The sequence below is a fragment of the Hirundo rustica genome, chromosome 9 (assembly GCF_015227805.2).
Source record: "Hirundo rustica isolate bHirRus1 chromosome 9, bHirRus1.pri.v3, whole genome shotgun sequence".
NCBI lineage: Eukaryota > Metazoa > Chordata > Aves > Passeriformes > Hirundinidae > Hirundo > Hirundo rustica.
This window is the reverse complement of record NC_053458.1, coordinates 96,921-115,778: the sequence shown is the minus strand read 5'-3', so window position 1 is coordinate 115,778 and position 18,858 is coordinate 96,921. Positions and strand designations below refer to the sequence as shown.

Here is an 18,858-nt window from a genome sequence, read left to right as displayed (position 1 = left end):
AAGAGAATTGAAACAAGGAGAGAGCAGAAGGTCCAATATTAAAAGAAACTCAATCAAGGTAATTTAGCTTTGTTATTAAGATGATGAAGGACATTATAGAATTTCTATTTTCTTAGACCACAAGAGGTTTTATATGATGCAGAGACACAAACATCTTGCCATTTTTTAATGATAGCAATATATCTTTTTTATTCTCCAGATCATTGGTTTAGCAGTATAGGTGGCAATTTTCAAAAACTCTTTCCTCCACTGAACCCTGACATTTTGTAAATCTCTTTTTAGAAAATGTGTCACAAAGACAGCCATGGAGTTAAGCACTTTCTAAAAGTGGACCATTTTTCACTGCCTAAGATAAAGTTAATTTGAAAACTTGTTGCTGTGAATTAATAATATTCTATCTGATCTATTGTTCATTACTTAATGGGCGCATGGGAAACAGAACAGAATATGAACTTAGAACAACAAGGCAGACATTACTTTTTATCCTACAGAAGGTCATGACTAAACCACTAGTCAGGGCTCAGCCCAGACAGTGCCGTGCAGCAGTGACAGACCAATGAACAATTACACACCAACGGGCAGCGGGGGAGGGAGTGTCACTGAAGCACAGTCATTGCGACTGCAACCCTGTAGAGGCAGACAGCTGGATCTGCAGAGCCGAAACGAGAGTCTGAGTCGTAAGGAATGGCCAAAGAAGCTAGAGGAGGCAAATCTTAATATATCTCCGTGGCAATATATACCATGTGTCTCTGTAGTAAGCTAAAAAGAGAATCTTTTCGTTCTTGAGCGCACCAACAAACTTGCTACAATCCCTTTCATTCTAAATAACAAAATAAATGAATAAAGTAACAGTATTTATTTATATATTTATTTATCTGTGGTTTAGCTTATTTTATGGAGTGTTATTAGTGCTATGTCTGCCTGTGCTCATGTTTGCTTAGAACCAAAGTTCATAATATGAGAGAAATAGGATGTAGCTCTCAACTAGATACCAATTTTGAGTTTTCTAACTGATCTTGTTCCTGTGATTCTTTGGCAATGCAGTTTTTCAGAATCCCTGCTAACCTAGTTTCTAGGGAAGCGAAGTTAAAGTGAGTGTTTAAAGATTCAGTATTACCATGTTTACCTCACTTCAGTAATCCATAGTGCATATTTCTGAAAGATCAAGCCTATGACTATTTCCCTTACTATTATAAAATAATACACAAATTGCAAGAACAATCACTACCATGTAACTGATTTCTCCTTGGACCTACCAGAATGGGTTTCATTACAGAAAAATACAGCACATGGAAGGTACTACATGCTAAGGAACGTCTGCTTCTTATAATCATATCCTAATTCAAGACCAACAGATTTCTTTTGTGATTTTAGTACTCTCTGACTGGACAGCCTGAATGGCCTTTGATGATTGTTTGCTATTGGGAATCCAAGGGACACTTAGTTTCAAGTGGTATTTTACAGAATCTTTGAGGTAATTCAGCATAATACTTTGTTCAGGGTTATTAAATGAATGAAATGAAAATGAAGTACCACCTATATACCAAAGAATATATTTGTTATTGTCAAGGTGCTTAAGCAAATCAGTACTGTACAGGGCTCTTCACAAAGCAACCAGAAGCAAACTTAATGAAATTTAAGGAACATCTGGAAAACAAAAGCCAGATATTTTCATAAACCATAAAGCTACCTTACACTTCTTAAAGTAATTAAATTTGAATACTAGAGCATGGAAGACTGTATCACAGAGATAATATGAAAAGAAGAAGATGCTAATTTTTCACACAGTTTGCTAGTATGTCACCAGACTTCTGTAAGGAGTGGATAAGATGATTTTCTACTCCTCTTTCCATGACTTGCAGGGATTACAAAAAGAAAACATTGTACTTACAAAAGCAGAGGAAAAGCGTGTCGACACACATTGCATAGACGCTGAAGAACCCGTGTGCAACTAGGTAGGAGCCAATGATGACCGTCTACAAAAAACAAACCACAATAAACCCCCAAATTTCTTTCAGCACCACTGTGGTAGTATTAACACAAGTCAGAAGCCTAAGCAAATTTAGAAGAATTTAATGTCAGCTCTGTATTTCTACCAAAGGTTACTACTGCTGTGGACAGGCATCACAGGTTCAAGACACTGCATTCTAAATGTAGTAGCTTCTAGTTTTTCAGCTGGAAATAGTACCAAACTGGAACTATTTCAACCTCTGAGGAGAATATAAGGCAAAAATATTCTAAACTCCTTTAAGAACCACTCAGCCTAGAGATGTTCTGAAGTTTAAGCATGGGGCCTACAAAAGGAGAAAGAGATGCATTGCGAGTCCTTTCCATTAGAAGCCATACTGTCCTCAGTGTCTTGCTGTCTGGGAAGTCTGAAGAGATGTGAAACCTAATTTTTCTGAAGATTCAGAGCCACTGCAGTTCCACTTCTGCCTGAAGGATCCCAAGGACTGGAGTGCAGCAGCTCTGCACTTGTGTGGATACTATGCCACTGAGATGCTGGCCAAAGAAGCTGTTACCAGACCATGCCCTGACTAGTCTGAGCACCTTGAATTGCCCCAAGCATTCAGGAGATTAAATGGTTGCCTTACCAACAATGGTACCCAGTAGTAATTTAGCATTGGCACTTCCTGTGCAAAGACTGGTATTCTCTGTGTGAAGAAAAAGAATGCAAGAACACCTGCAAGAAGAACAAGCAATCAGTGGTTCCCATGCTAGCTCTGACTTCCCAGGATCTAAAGAATGGGTAAGACAGACAACAGATCCAAGGCTGGTTTCAATAAAAGTTTGTAAACAGTACATTTTTCAATACTAATTATCTAACAGAAGAGAAATGTAAATTAATCAATTACCATAAAGATATTAATGGGCCCAGAAAGACTTCAGTGAGTTGTTTTGTTTCACCACTGTACTGAATTTAACAGCAAAATGAATAAATATTGTAATTCTACAGTGATGACAAAATATTTTAGATCAGCTCTTGGTACTAGTTTTACTTTTGATTAAAATATAATTAATTAGTTAACCTTGAAAGTATACAGAATGCAAAATATGGTTATTTGTAAAATAGTTTTTTGAAACTGCTGTGACAATTTGGAAAAACCACAATAGAACGCTGCCAACCTGAATTTCTGAAAGCACTTCATTTAAAAAATAGAAAACCACTTTTCTGTCACAGAAAACCATGAATACTCTACTTGATAGTTACTGATAACAAAGAAAATCCCTATAAGGATGTTAGAAATATTCTGTTTCTTTTACTATAGCTTATAGCTATAGTGGGTTCGAATACAGCAGAGCTTCAGGTCCACGCCTGTACCACCACATCTTGTAGGCAGCTGTCTGTTACCAGGTGAATCTCATTGGAAGTTTTGTTCAGTTCTTACAAAAGGAGAACTGACTGTGGCTGACTTATTGGACATGAGTTTTGTTTGATTTAGCTATGGTGCTGTGGCTGCAGAAGTCCTTGCACCAGCCACACATGCAAGAGCTGTAAGAGCAATTATGGAAAAGATACTGTCAAGGCAAACAAGGTGCTGGGCAGGGGGGAGAAAGCGGAAGAAAAATGGTTTTAGTTCAATCTAGCAAATCCTGGCAAAACAGAAACAGATTTCCAAATAGTCAGACCAATGAGAACCTCCACCTGCTAACTAAGCATATATTAATATGGCAGGCATGCTTGTGGGTACCAGAAAATAGAGCCATTTAGAAAACAATAAAAACAAACAAACAAACAAACAAAAACCCCACTTACCTATACCACCAGCAACAAGGATTTTCCCCAGAAATAGAAGGAAGTCTGTAACTTTGTCCAGAACTGCAACCCTGTTTAGCAAAGGACAAAGTGATACATAATCATCACAAACCAGACATTTGTATTCCTTCTCCTTTGATCTATGGATAATTGCAAAACATGACCAGAAGCTGTCTTCTGTTGGTTTTACAGGCTGACAACACAGCACCACAGACAGGCAGCGCTGAGATGGGTGTTGCTACAGTGTAATCTCAGGAGGCAAAAAAGCACTGAGCCTTTGTTGAGTAAGGCCTTAATGCAGCAATGCTGCTGCAGGACTGACATGAAGACTGTTTATTCCTCAAGTTAGTTTAAAAAAATCAACCAAGCCAAGACTTCAAAATATTTTATTTCAGCCTTACTTCTATGGGTACAGATAAGCCAGGCCAGAATAAGGGAAGTATACATCAAAACAAAAAGCAGTATTTATGCAGATTGCTGTTAGGCCTCCTTTTCACTCGGTCCTATCTGGCCATCTTTCATGAGCCCATAACATGCCAAATCTACTGTTTTATCATGGTACAACACCGAAGGCAAGAGACCTCAAAGCAGGAAGACAACCACAGATGAAAAAAAGCAGACAGAAAAGCTGACAATAAATCTGCAGCTCTCACTGAAGAACAGCAGGGAGTTTCAGCTCAATGTCCGGCCAGCCTGTCTAATCAGAAACTGCAGACAAATAATGGGACGAAAAATGAACTTTGTATTATCAACCTCTTGACAGCATTGAGTGCCATATTACCATTATGGATATGGTAATATTCAGTACTGACTTCTGCAAAAAATAAACATTAAGAACTACTAAAGAAACAAAACTTCATTAGCCTCCCAGAACACAGATTTAGCAAAATACACAAGATAAAAACATCTTTATTTGAAACCACAGAATTATACGTCTAGCTTTAAACTTTTGTTCTTACTGATTAAGAGCAAAATCATAAAGGGCAGAGAGGTGATATTCTGCAAGGAAATAAAGGCAACTTCTCCTCTCTATTGCACAGGCATGACTCACTATGGACATCGCTGTCCTGATATTAGTGCAGGGTAACACAGTGAAGGTATTTCATCTCCCAACTCCAGTCCTTTCCTCTTCTTTCTTAAGCATCATTTCCACTTTCCTCTTTATGCCTTCCCCTCCATTTCTGTCTTCCTCCCAGTACTTCACTTAATGCTTTAAACCACCTAACCAGTTTTATCGTGTCGCTTGCTTGGTAATTAGATTGTGTGCTATTGCATCAATATGGCCTGCTCCTAAGTTATTCCCCCATTATTTTTTGATCTTACAGTAGCAAGGGAGGAGCCAGGAGCAATGAAAGAAAGTACTAATGAGAACATGGAGTTTGGCAACACGCTTGGTAGTGGAGGAAACGGCCAGGAAATTTCCAAGCATCAGAGGAGATCTGGTTGTTAAAGACAATCTTTTTGAAAGGAAAGTATTCTGTCTTCTCTACTTTGACTCTCCAGCACGTCATAAGATTTCTGAATTAATCTGAACACTTAGGTTTTTCTGCTTTCCCTTTCTCAGACCAAGTGGACCAAAGCTCAAAAGCAAACGTATGTCAGATGATGAGCACCCCATTCCCATGTATCTGCAGATCTCCTCTCAGGGACTCCACTTGTTTCTTGGAGGCATTATTACAATGTACTGGATACTTAGGAATTTAAAGGACCAATCACAACAAAACCATGAGATGACATCAACTCTGCATAGGTTACTGTGCTGGACAGGCTGCTGTTACACACTGAGTGTAAGAAGTGAGAGCCACATCTGAGGACAGAAGCAGCACTCAGTATTTGGAGGAGATATGGGAGAGGAAAGAAGTGTGCCCACAGAGTGCAACAGCAGGAACTCCTGACATTTTCAAGTTCTGGGAGATAGTCCCTTACCTCACCACATTCCGCATGAGCAAAAAGAATGCTTCCTTTGCCGAGGTGCAGAAGTTCTTACCATATATGGCAATCTGCAAAATAATAGTAGCTGTTGAGTATTTTAAATAAATAGGATACTTTCTCGTATGCAAGGATCTATCTGCATGTTATACATAGTTCTCCCTAATATGTGGCCTTGAAACTCAAATGAACATAGAACACTTTCCTCAGTCCTCTGTTACTTCTCAATGCTTCCCATCAGGCTGGGACAGAATACTTTCCATTTTTCCCCTTCAAATCACCTGGTGATGAGCATGCCACCCCTTGTGATCTCACAGGTAGTAGACTCAGTATTTAGTTTGCCAGGCAAAGCAAAAAAGGTACTCATTGAGGGATTCTTCTCTCTTTGCTAGTTACCTACACTAGGTTTATAGTCAGTGGAAAAGAATAGGTTCTTGTAGAGCGGAACTGAGCTGACCCCTGTATTTATCTCCTTGGACCTGATGCTGCTTTCCCTGAAGAAGAAATCAGCATAAAGTAAAGCAACTAAAGTTATTCAGGAACAAAACCACTTCTTCCTGGAATAGTGTCCACCAGGGTAAGATATACTAGAACCGCTCACAGCTCAGACAGTTTATGACCTGTAAAGAAGATTGTCAAAAACAATGCTTTCTCTTCAAGATGGCAATAATTTGACACATCAATTGCATCAACACAGGTTGTAATGGACCCACTAGAGCCATCTCCTTTGAGACAGGAAGTCCGTGACTGTACCATTCAATCACTGAAATTGTTCCAAGCCAGTACATCCTAGGCTGAAATCTATGTATGTTAATCTATTAATGAAGATTTAAAACTTCTCTTATCTGGAAGCTAAGAAGACCTGTTTGAGAGAAATATCACTGCTGCTGCTAGTAGAATTTGTGCTTTTAACTTCCAGGTGGAAGTGTAATTATCACATGCCTTCTGACCTGTTTATTCGAATATCACCTCCAAACAGAAATGTCATCAACCTGCAATACGAAACAAGCTAATATTCCTGTTGAAATCAGGATATCAATTATCAAATTACAGGGAGAGTTAACCAATTATTCTATCCCTTCCCACTTGTTTTGGGAGTGAGCGTGACAGACAAAGACAGGAAAAAAAAGAGGCTGAAATTAGAAGGAAAAAAAAATTATTTTTTCATGGTAGAACCACATGCATGTACTGAAAACTCCCATAAATCCCATTATTTGTTCAGCAGATTCAAGTACTGCTGGCTTCTGATCTACTAGTAGTGTCTAGGATATTTTAGTGTCCTAGATAAGGGAGACCACATGCAGACACGGCACATACCATGATGTAGGCATTTCTGTTTATAAATTTTAAGAATTTTTCCAAACACCAGAAACAGCACTTGAGGCAGCAGAGTAGGAATCTAGTGAAGGAGTTCTGAGTACCTGAAAAGATGAGAGAGTACATCATACATAGAACTCATGAACAGTCTTCAGAATGTAGAAAGCTATTCAGATGAAGATTTTAAATTGTGACATTATTTCTTAATTTCTAGGTATGGACTCTCTCAACCAAATATAACTCACTAGTTTTCAATTAGTTCAGACTCATATCCCATCTGAACTTCGCATTAGGTTCCCAAGAACATAGATTTAGTTTGAGTAAATGAACACAAATTTACTGGCTTCAAAAGAAACTACGATGGATATTGTGGAATTAAGTCTCTTTTCCTTGATTAAAAAGGAAAGCGAGGAAGTAATTTAGCAATGAAGGTCTTAACAATTTAGGGCAGATTCATAAATCTCACCTTTCAGTTTGTGATCCAGGTACTCCAGTATTACTCTAATAAGCTGGACAATTGCAAGAATTAAGGCTCCAAATGCCAGCGAACCTGTATGATATCTGAAAACAGAATATTTGACTGTTATGTCACACATGTGCCTATGTACATGGATATATGCATGCATATGTGTATTTTTATACAAATAAAATCAGAAGTGAAGGAAGGAAGGTCCATTGGTGAGAAATACATAAAATTAATGGGCCTTCATCCCAATCTACCACAGAGAACAGGATGAAGCCATTGGTGCTATTGGTGTGTGTGAGTGCTGTGTCTGTCTCTCAATCTGTGTACACATGTGTATACACATATTTTGTGTGTGTGCCTACTGGGAGTACCTGCTTAGGATTACAGTTGGTTGGAACTAGGGGCAGGGACCTGCAGTAGCCTTGGTGCTGTAGGGCTTTAGGATTCAGCCTTCCTCTAATAACTACATCTTCCCAATTGTGCTGGTTGAGTGGACTAGAGTTAGTGTTTTTCATAGTAGTTTGTGATGTGCTTTGGATTTTTGACCAGGACAGTTATGATAATACACCCATGCTTTAGCCACTGTTGAAAGCACTTGCACAGCACCAAGGACTGCTCTGCTCCTCACCCTGCCCCACTGGTAAGCAGGCTGGGGGTACATGAGGAGCTAGGAGGGGACATGGCCAGGACAGCTGATGCCAAATGACCCGAGGGATACCTCACACCATACTGTGTCATGCTTAGCAGTAACAGCTGGTGGAAGGAGGGGTAAGAGGGGAGCATTTGGAGTTAAGGAGTCTGTCTTTCCAAGATACTGCTATACATGGAGAAGCTGTACTGGGGATGGCTGAACATGTGCCTGTCTGCAGGAAATGGGGAATGAATTCCTTACTCTGCTTTGCTTGTGCACGCAGCTTGCTTTCACCTATTAAACTGTCTTCAACTCAGCCGACGTGATTTTGCATTTTCACCCTTCAGATTCTCTCCTCCATCCCACTGTTGGGGAGCAAGCAGGCAGCTATGGGGGGCTTGACTGCCACCAAGATGAAACCATAATGCTGACTAATAATTTTCTTATGGTATTCTAGGACTGGCTTCCCTAGATGTAAAAAGAGCACTTGTCAGATATATGGCAAGGCTCACTTCCAGCTCCAAAGTCTTACCGTATTGCTCGTCCAAATGAAGAGAAGAGTGGCCACAGTGGAATATCAGCTGGTTTCCGATAGGCCCAGTAATAAGAGGCAAAGGCACCAGCAAGGGTACACTGACCCAGTGCAATTGCAAAGTTCACCAGCCAGAGAAAGACAAAGGCATTGGCTAACTGGAAGATGAAGATGTACTTATGGTACAGGCTTTCTCCTCCATAGAAAGCAAAAGTACACTGAGCACCTGGGCACAATTTAGTCACATTGGTTGTGTTAAAAGTCTAAATAGAAAGAAAAATAAACAACACAATCATAACCAATGAATTCTATGTGCATAGCCTCTGAAGTTTAGCAGGTTAATACAAATAATGTAACTCTGCTTGATGTTTCACTAGCTCATTCAAAACTGCAACTCAATGTAACCTGTTTACATATTTAAGGATTCGTATTAAGAACTTACGCAGTCTTATGCAAAGGCTTAACTTTAAACTTCATATAGGCAAACAAGGCTGTTTACCACATCCCTGAAACTTGAATAAGTGGAACTTGAATTTCAGGAATCTACTTGTAAGATACATAAATGCTTTGCTAAAGAAAATCTGCTCAATTAAAAGAAGGAAAAAAAAAAAAAAAAACCCAAAAACTTGAAAACTAGAGGCCAAATCAGATGTTCAGCTAAATCATCATGGTTGAAATGAAAAACTGAGCTATACCATTTAATACAAACTGTGGATGTGGTCACAACTTAGCTTGTTTCAGACTACTAAAAAAAGGAGTAATCCTTATATTGAATTACTTTTCCCTATTTCTAGTGTTCATTTAATGTATTTGCTTGTTTTGGACATGAAACTAAACCAGATCAATTCTAATTCCTTTCTTTTGTAGTGTTCAGACATCAGCACAGTGTGCATCACCATTGCAATACAGTGAAATTTAATGCATCACTTTCTGCTCATTGCCTCTTGTCCCATTGCTGGGCCCCTGGAGCAGAGCCTAGCCCATGTTCTGCCCCCTTCCTGCACACAGGAACACCCAGGGCTGAGAGCCCCTCTCAGCTGGGGCTCTTCTCTAGGCTGAACAGCCCCAGCTGCCTCAGCCTTTCCTGGGCATGGAGATGCTCCAGGCTCTTCCTCAGCTCTGCAGCCTCTGCTGGCCCTGCTCCAGGAGCTCCATGTTCCTCTTGTCCTGATGAGCCCAGAGTGGGACACAGCACTCCAGATGTGCCTCACAGGGCTGAGCAGAGGGGCAGGATCACCTCCCTGACCTGCTGGAAATGCTCTTCCTGAAGCACCTCTTTGCCCCCAGCACAAACTGCTGGCTCAGAGAAAGCTGTTGTCTACCAGGATGCCCAGGTCCTTCTCCTCAGAACTGTCCTCCAGGAGGTCACCTGCAGCCTGTGCTGGTGCATAGGGTTATTCTTCCTCTGGTGCATAACAATTGATAAATATTTCTAGTTTTTAAAGAACCCTTAAACCCAGAGACAAGTAAATACATTTGACTGAAGGCAAAATATATATAAAAAAAAAAAAAAAAAAAAAAAAAAAAAAAAGACAAAAATTTCTGGAGCTTCATAAAGTTAATTACTGCACCAGAAGAAGCTAAGCTTCTGCTTCAAATCATGGCTAGTCCGTGAGCAAGTTTGAGGCGCAGCTTTCAAAGTTTACCACTGCCTTTGGAAGACCAAAAAACAGACTCCTCACAAATTCAAGAACATCTTTGCAATAAAATTTTATTTGTCTCTTCCTTTCTCACCCTGTAAATTAGAGTGTTAACATTTACAGGATAGTTTAGCAGAACAACTAGTTTATGTCTGTAAAACAAAAACGTGTTACCTGAACATTAGGTAATATTTTAAGATTTAACATGCTCTCAGTATAGGTAAATATTTGTTACACTTACCTCCGGGTCACATGTTAGGTTTGCATACTTGCACAGTGCTTGATTAGCCATTACTTTATACACAGGTTCCCCTGATGTGGCCAGAAAACTGAACAAAATATTTTAAGGAGGAATAACAGAACAGTGGCTTTTGAGCAACTTAGGGTTCTGCAGTGAGTAAGGGTTCTAAAGAACTTGTGTAGATAACAGAAAAGCTGCTCCTGCTCTGCAAACATATATCTGAAGGGTTGATAAGACCAAGTATTCTCATTACTGGGAGAACTAAGGCAAACTCATACCTGGAGCTGTAATAACCCCCGACCAGAATGGACAGGGGGGATAACCTTGAAAATTGTCCCCATCTCTCCTCCACATCTATCTTTGACAAGGCAGACGAGGCAGTAGTTCTTGCATTTTGGCAGAAGCAGAGCATAAGGATGAATTAACATTCCCTGAACAGCAACAACTGACCCTCTCTTCATACGAAATAATATTATTTTTAAATAGCAGTTTTCCCCTTTTTTAATCCTTACCAAACCCTTGCTGTTCAGGAACAAACAGTGGTTGCTGCTAGGTAATTCAGAGAAGATAGTGCACTGTATATCCTCTCACTCCTTTCTCATATTTTTCTGAAAAAAACACACAGAGATCCCACTCCACCTCCAGTTAACTAAGAAACCATTAACACCAGGCCTATGGAGTGCACAGTACAATAAAGACCATATTCACTCCTTGATGAGAGCTCTGATTTTCAACCCTAGAGTCAACCTTATGCAGTACACAAGGTTTTGTATGATCCCCCTGCCTTGGTCTGAATTTTAGTCCATTTTTTTTTAAAACTCAAATAAAATCACTGTCTGATTTGTACATCATATATAGATGTGTTGCGCGGAAGACCACACCAGAAGAGTAAGTGCTAAGTGACCAAATAGCCCTCTTAATATTGGTTTAATTAATGTGAAATAGCCGAAGATTATCTAGCCTTGCAGACCAGAAGACTTGTTCCAGATAGGTACACAGACAGAAGGATACACAGCTGTCACAGCCCAGTAGGAAATACAAATTGCAATGAGTAAGAAGGTGACGATTGGGTAGAACAGTGTAGACGTTATATAGCCAATTGCCCTGTAAAAGAAACAAAATATATCAATAACCCTCCACAACTCCAGAAACAAGCTTTCTATCAGTCCTCTTCCAGCGATTTTACTCTGAGAACCTTGTTGACACCCATAGCATAAGCTAGGTACTGGGATCTCAGAGTACTGCAGGAATTTTTTTCTTATGTTTTCAAACCTTGACTGTCATTTCTACCGCTGCACTTCTATCAACGGTACTACAGTGAACTTTATTAATTTGCCATGTTCCAGCCTGTCTTCTACTTTCTACTTCTTCACAACCGCTTCAGAGATCCACCTCTTTCCAGGCCATTAACTGATTTCCATGACATCTTCTTGCCAGCTGCTGCAGACGTTACCCTTTATGTCCTTATCCCACTCTGATCGTCCTGTGCTCTTCCTTCACTCTTACAGACCTGAAGCGACCTTGTTCTGTTTTGTATTTGACTCTGTTTCCAGCAACTTTCCTGTGTTAAGTGCTAGCTACTCAGAGGCAGAGACAGTCAACCTGTCTTTGCAATGCCAGCACAGACTGACACTTTCCTGTGACTGTGTGACTTTCCTTGCATGTGCTGCAGGTAAGTGGTGCTCACCTATGACTACTGGAAGGCAAAACGAGTAATTGCCTTTTCCTGTTGACAGCTTAGAGAGCTTCTTGTAATATCAAGGCATATGTAGACTGATATTCTACTGTTAACTGCCGTGGCTAGAATGTGACTAGTGAGCAGAAACCTGCAGATGCTAGTTCCTACCCTGCCACGGGCTCATTCTCTGTAAGTGGGAGCTGATACCAACTCTCTTGGTAAACCTGCTGCTATCCCAGAAGTGAACACCTCCAGCTGGGTATCTCACTGGATGTCAATTCAAAAAGCATGAGTTTTGTTCACCGAAACTTACAGGTTGACTCTCTTTATCACAAGTCTTTTTGTCTAGTATTATTTCCTACAGTATTTCTCCTATGACTTTGGGCAATTCTGATGTTATTTGTTTTATAGGATGCAGTTTCCAGAATGCAAAAGGAGAAAAATTTACTCAAAAGGTAAAGTAGTAAATGCTCGGGGAAATGCAAGAAAATTCTCATGTGCAATCCAGAGGTTACGAGTAAGATATCAATTTTTGAGTCCAGAGACAAAAAAGTCCATCACAAGTCATACTAGAGGACACAGCCTTATACTGTCTGAGAAATAATCACAGCAAATTACCTGTGTTCTGCAGTTATTGATAGACCTCTCTCTCAGTTACCATTAAGACCACGGCCTATTATTCCAAAACACTGATTAACAACTGTTGTTTCTCATTATGGATTTCAAGTCAATTATTTGCACTATAACTGTAATAGTTTTGAAAATGTAGCTAAAAGGTATTGAAAAACATAATTTGATTTCCAGTCATTAGCACTTTACTTTTTATCTTCCTAAATACAGGACACCGTCTGTTAGGTTTACAGTAATTACAGTGTTTCATCTCATCGATTATGCATGAGAGCAAAACTTCACCTTCAAGTGACCTTTCCATGCCACAGGAAAACTACCAAATGTTATTACAAATCAACAAGAAGTTTATGAACTTTAGAAAGTCCTTCCACTTGTCAAAGCTGTGTACAAAGATTTTGAAGAATCTTAAAAGTGTCCCTGGATTTTAATGAACAGGAATTTAAGAGTATAATTTAGTGTGTTTAAATTAATTGCTATGCTGTAATTGCACAGCATAAGGCAGGAAACAGACACCTGGCTAAATGCAGAACTTCAGTATTTCTCAATCCCATGACAAAAATCCAAAATCCTGATTCCCGGGAATGACAGTGGCAATAGAGATGGCAGAAAACCACAAGCAAGTCCGTATAGATGAACTCAGAGCAAACTATGTGCTCTGAGAACACAGCCTTGCTTTCAGAGCCTATGAGACCACAGCCTATTTGCAATGAAACCCAAGGGCCTGATGTTTTAAGTCAGTCAGTTTCGAGTACATTTATCCTTTGTAATATCTCATTTAAAAAAACCCAGCAAAACAAACAAAAAATAACAAATCACCAGAACAAACAAACAAACAAACAAACCAAAACAAAACATCACCACTAAGTGTTTGCACTGTGTAAAACAAGAACAACTGTGAACAAAGCCTATGCATATTTCAGGAGACACACAATGAAGAGGTCCCTTAGGTCCTAAACTCTCATATCCTCCTCTGCTCTCTTCTTTACTCAGAGCTAAAAAGAAGTACTTTAGACTGCACCCTCTTATAATGTCTGGTCACAGAAGTCTCCTTTTCTCTCTGCAGATTTATGCCTGTCCACACAGAAGTTTGATTGGAGCCAGTAGAATTTCCTAGTCTTTCCTAAACAGAAGTCACAGCCAAAACACTACCAGTCCTCTACCACTAGTGTATGACTCCAGAGACAATCCAATGACAGAGCAAAGGTGGCACTTATAGGTCCCAGGCTCCTATGAACAATATACCACACTTGGCTTTTCTGCTGAGACACTTTTGCACTGAGGATATGTGGTAACATCAACAGTGTATGTACTCTTAAGGCAAGAAGTGGAGTGATAAGAAATACCTTACTTTAAAAGAGAAAGCTCTATTAAGCATGACTTCATTGAAAGGTAACGCATTCCTTGAATGCCTCCCTTGAACTCCTTCTTGAACCTGTTTGGTTCAACAAATGCAGAGCTGTATTTTAAACGCCAATTTTCTGCCCGTGGTGGTGCAAGATGGAGTTCAAGAAGAGTGTACTCTGGAGATCGTTGAATAAAATTCAACATATATTAAAACCAGACATACCTACTACCTTCTTTCAACAGTGCAATAGCAATCCGGATCCGATTTCTTAGGAAGATCAGCATCAGTATGATTATGACCTCAACACTACAAAGTATTATCACTGTAAACAAGCAAATAAAGAAATCAGATTTATCAAGAACCAAACCAATATGCTTATTCTGTAATTTTTTCCTCGTAATTTGAACTACTGTCCATGAACTCTGTAAAATTCTCTGCTTGAGCAGTTCTTTCTCCAGCTGCATCTGCCAAACTTCAATCCCATTTCATAGGCTTCTAAGTCCCATTCTAAAAAAATGCTATATGCAGAGTTAGTTAGAATGTGCATGACCCTGATATTTATATTTTTAACAGAAAAATGGAACATATAATTCTCAGAAAAAGATAAAAAATTACTTCAATGTGATTGCAGTATCTAGCCTTAGATACAGTTCATCCTTTACAAATTTTACTTTCCATAAACATGAATTTTGCTCATAATACAAGCATTTGTTCATACTATGCTGTTGCCCATTTGCAGTACTTAGATAATTAAAAATAGGAGAGGAAGAGTAAAGTTTTTCATGGACATTGCATTTTTCTGATCTACATTGTTCTATAATGTAGATATACTAAAATCCATAGGTTTGTTTATTAACCTGGCATGAGCTCCTTTCACCTCATTTGAGTTTGTTTGTTTGTTTGCTTGTTTAAAGAAAAAGGAAGAGACTTAAGATAGGACCATTCTGGACAAATTACTTTCACCTTCCAGTTGTGTCGCTGGAATCATGCTCTGATATTAGAGAGCTGAGAGCTCTTAGTTATAAGCAGTATTTGAATCATAACTCTGACTTCAGTAAAGTCTACTTCTGTCTGACTTCCATTTGTGTTGGTTCAAAACCTACTTTTGCAGTAGGAAGTAAGAAAATTCTGTGAACTTCACCTAGAGAAGACGGAGTCTTTAATGCCTGAAGCACATGTCCTCTGACTCTGAGACATATCCATTTATTTTTGGTGCGTCAGATCGTTAAGACAACACTTAAACCAGCCCAGTAGGGGCAGGTTGCTCTACGCAGCAGGACTTGTGTCCTCCAGCTGAAACCAAGAAGTTCCATGGAAGGAGAGGAAGACAGAAGGGACAGTACCCTTAAGTATCTCAAAACTTATACGAAGGTTTGCAAAGGAAGATGAGACTTGGCTTTAGGTCCCACAGCTTAGATATAGTCTCAGAATATCAGACCCAATAGTCACAGATTATGTTGAATTGCAATCCCAAATATTACCCCTGGCAACAGAACTGCAAGTGGCAAGTGACTGCTGTGGTGCTCAGAGTCATAGACCTTGATCAGAACAAAGTTTTTGTTCAATACATTTTGATGCCGTTTTCCCATGAAGGAATATATAACAGGTTTCTTTAAAGTTGGTCTCATTCCAATTTGGCTCTGTTAGATGAATGTACTTGTCCGAAACATTGTGAAAAAGGCAAGCAATGACAGTACCTGATGAGTTCTAGACTAGGACTCTATGTTTTCTTCAAGGATATATAACTATTTACTTTGCTGGGTGATTTTTGTATTTTTTTTTTAATTCCTGAGTACCTCAATTTACTCTTGTGAAAGTGACACTAAACTCTAGATAAACTATATTCTGGCTAAAAATCAGGCAGGGGAAGAGCTTGAAGAGTTACAAGAAAAGAATGCATAATAAAGTCCTAAAATTCTCTAGGGAGAGCATACTAAAAAGCTCTGCCTCAACAACATATATAGAAGATGTCTCATAAGCTCAATGATCCAACACAGAAGTAAATGACAACATAAAGAAGAGAAGGGATTTAAGCAGTAAGCTACTGTTCTATTAATTTAGCTACCAATAGGGAGAGGCAGTGTTTTTGCTTATGACCCATTCATCATTAACTAAAAGTCTGTGTATCTTCTAATAGAGCAGTAACAGGAGTGCAAGTAATATTTGACAGTTATTTCTTCTCTCTTCTGCCCCTCCTTTCTTGGGGAGGAACATGTATGCTGTAGGTTGTTATGACCGTTCCAGGTTGAAATCAGGTTGAAATCAGGAAACACCAATTCATGTAGTGGTTTCAAAATCACCAGTTTCTGTTACCTGAATTATGTGTAGTGGTTTGAGTGCCCACCAGAATTATTTACTCTTTTTCTGCTGTGAGATAGGATTAGGAGAAAAGCAAAGTGGGCTCAAAACTTAAAAGGGTATAAAGATAGGTTTATTAATAGAACTACAAGATAGAGAAAAAATTGAGAATCAGAACAAAACTTTCAAAACATTTCTCCTCCTCCACAACTTTCCTTTCCCTTCTCATGGACGACATATAGAGACAAAACCTGGAACTCTAAATCAGTTTACCACCTATAAAATAGTTCTTCATCAGTTCATTTAGAGAGAGAAGTCTCTTTTGGTCTGTCATGGAAACTTCCCACAAGACAAGAACAGTCAATATTCAAGCCTAGTCACTGACTGGTTTTGCTATAACTTTCTTGGAAAAATCACTTCCATGCAAAACCAGCACAGTTGTCTTGTTCCAGCAGAATTTTGTTTAAAATGGTTCATTCCAAAGTCTTAGATCAGACTCCAAGAAAATTCAGTGACATAAGTGTAAACTGACAGGAGACCTTATTGTGGTCTTCAACATTCTCACAAGGGGAAGTAGAATCTTTTCATTCTCATGACCAGTGACAGGACTCGAGGGAACAGATGGAGCTGGGTCAAGGGGATTTAGGTGGGAGATCAGGAAAAGGTTCTTCCTCTAGAGTTGGGCACTGAACAGGCTCCCCAGGGCAGTGGTCATGGCCCCGAGGCTGCCAGAGGTCAAGGAACATTTGGACAATACTCTCGAGCACAGGGTGGGATTGTTGGACTGTCCTGTGCAGGGCCAGGAGCTGGACTTGATGATCCTGATGGGCCCTTCCAACTTGGCATATTTTATGATTCTAAGACACAAAGAAGTGTAGTTATTAATGTGACTTATTAATCTCATTTCCAGGGCTCTCAAAGAGGGAGAAAAAAAATAATCTGAGAGAGAAAAATACCCCTCCTTATGCAACTTCATTATGACAAACTCATTGCCTTCTGCTTTCCCCATGATGAAGACTGAACAAACAGGAAACATTCTACAGGAAGTAGAATGCTAATAACAAAAGATTTTTTTCATTCTTATCACTAGTGTGATTGCATTATTTCCCCTTACAAATATACTAGTCTCCTTGAAAAAAGCACAGTTTTACACAATATAGAGAAAGGGAATTCTCTGAGCAACATTTGGAGAGGAGGAGATTTAACAAGGCAGAAAGTGTATCAAGACACTGATTGATTTTCCTGAATATCCATCAACAGATACCAAATTTAAAGGGCACTTACTAAATGCTAACCATGTTTGCCTCAGTTGCAGGTATACTTTGAAGTCTGTCTGGAATCCAATATCATAAACAGTGAGGTCAGATCCAGGTATTCCTTTAAGATGATCATACTCCCAGTAACAATGCCAGATGCCTTTTAAAAAAACAATCAATATAATAGGAGTGTGTCTGAAGAGTGCAAAGACAAAAAAAAATCTTACAAGCCAAACGTTTTGCTTTTGTATAAGCCTGGTAAGCAAAATCTAAAAATGTATCACTATGAGACTAGCCAATTATGATATCACATATATGGGAAAGAAATATCAATACAAGCGATTACAGACTAACCATACTGTGCATAGGTAATGCAGGTTACTACATCTGCTGCTAAGTATCAGCACAGCTGGAGTCTTACTACATTTTCCTGCCATTTATGTCCTTCTCACTTAATTGTGTCTAAAACTAGGCATTGGTTCACCCATTTGTACTATTTAATTGAAGCAACTACTGATTTTCCAGGCTCAGACTTAAGCAATAAGAAAAAAAACAGAGGCTAGGAAATGACACCTACCATAACCTATAATTCCAATCACACCAAAGATGAAAATCCAAAAGAGAACCCCAGCTGTGAATCTCAACAACACAAGGAAGAGCAGACTCAGCATCATTGCAATGAACAGCCCACTAGAAAGTGAAGAAACAGAAACACAGGGAAAACGAGTGTGAGAATCTATTCACTTTCTTGCATTCTTGTTACTCCAAATGAGGGTCACTTCATCTCACATAATAGCATGGTTTGTAAAAATGTATTTCAAAATTTGTTATGAAATACATTCTCATGACTATTATTGGCCATTGCAAACAAACAGCTTATATATGATGATCTCACTGGGCAGAGACTGAAATGTTTATGTGCGCTAGGTTCTCAGGCTGGTTGAATGGGACTAATATAATGCCTTTTTTGTCACTTACACCAGCTGAAAAACTCACTGCCTTTTTCAGGCCACAGTCTAATCTATAGTACAGAAAGTTAAATTGGAGGAATACCTATGTGTGAGGAAGTTGCTGGTTTATGTCCTCCACAGAAAATCCCTGCTTGCAAAGAACAATGTTAGTAAACAACATTCTAGGA

At 39.2% G+C, this 18,858-nt stretch overlaps 1 protein-coding gene across 1 annotated transcript in view; it reads right to left on the bottom strand.

Annotated features, from left to right (window-relative positions):
* SLC44A5 (solute carrier family 44 member 5) overlaps positions 1 to 18,858 on the bottom strand; it is a 72,020-nt gene that overhangs the window by 5,143 nt on the left and 48,019 nt on the right. Inside the window, exons 10-21 of the mRNA XM_040073476.2 lie at positions 18,298 to 18,410; positions 17,749 to 17,880; positions 14,389 to 14,488; positions 11,525 to 11,617; positions 10,514 to 10,601; positions 8,633 to 8,895; positions 7,470 to 7,564; positions 7,004 to 7,107; positions 5,684 to 5,757; positions 3,758 to 3,828; positions 2,595 to 2,683; positions 1,892 to 1,976 (exon numbers count right to left, since the gene is read on the bottom strand). Of these exons, the coding sequence (XP_039929410.1) occupies positions 1,892 to 1,976; positions 2,595 to 2,683; positions 3,758 to 3,828; positions 5,684 to 5,757; positions 7,004 to 7,107; positions 7,470 to 7,564; positions 8,633 to 8,895; positions 10,514 to 10,601; positions 11,525 to 11,617; positions 14,389 to 14,488; positions 17,749 to 17,880; positions 18,298 to 18,410 (1,307 nt within the window). The remainder of the gene's footprint in view (positions 1 to 1,891; positions 1,977 to 2,594; positions 2,684 to 3,757; positions 3,829 to 5,683; positions 5,758 to 7,003; positions 7,108 to 7,469; positions 7,565 to 8,632; positions 8,896 to 10,513; positions 10,602 to 11,524; positions 11,618 to 14,388; positions 14,489 to 17,748; positions 17,881 to 18,297; positions 18,411 to 18,858) is intronic.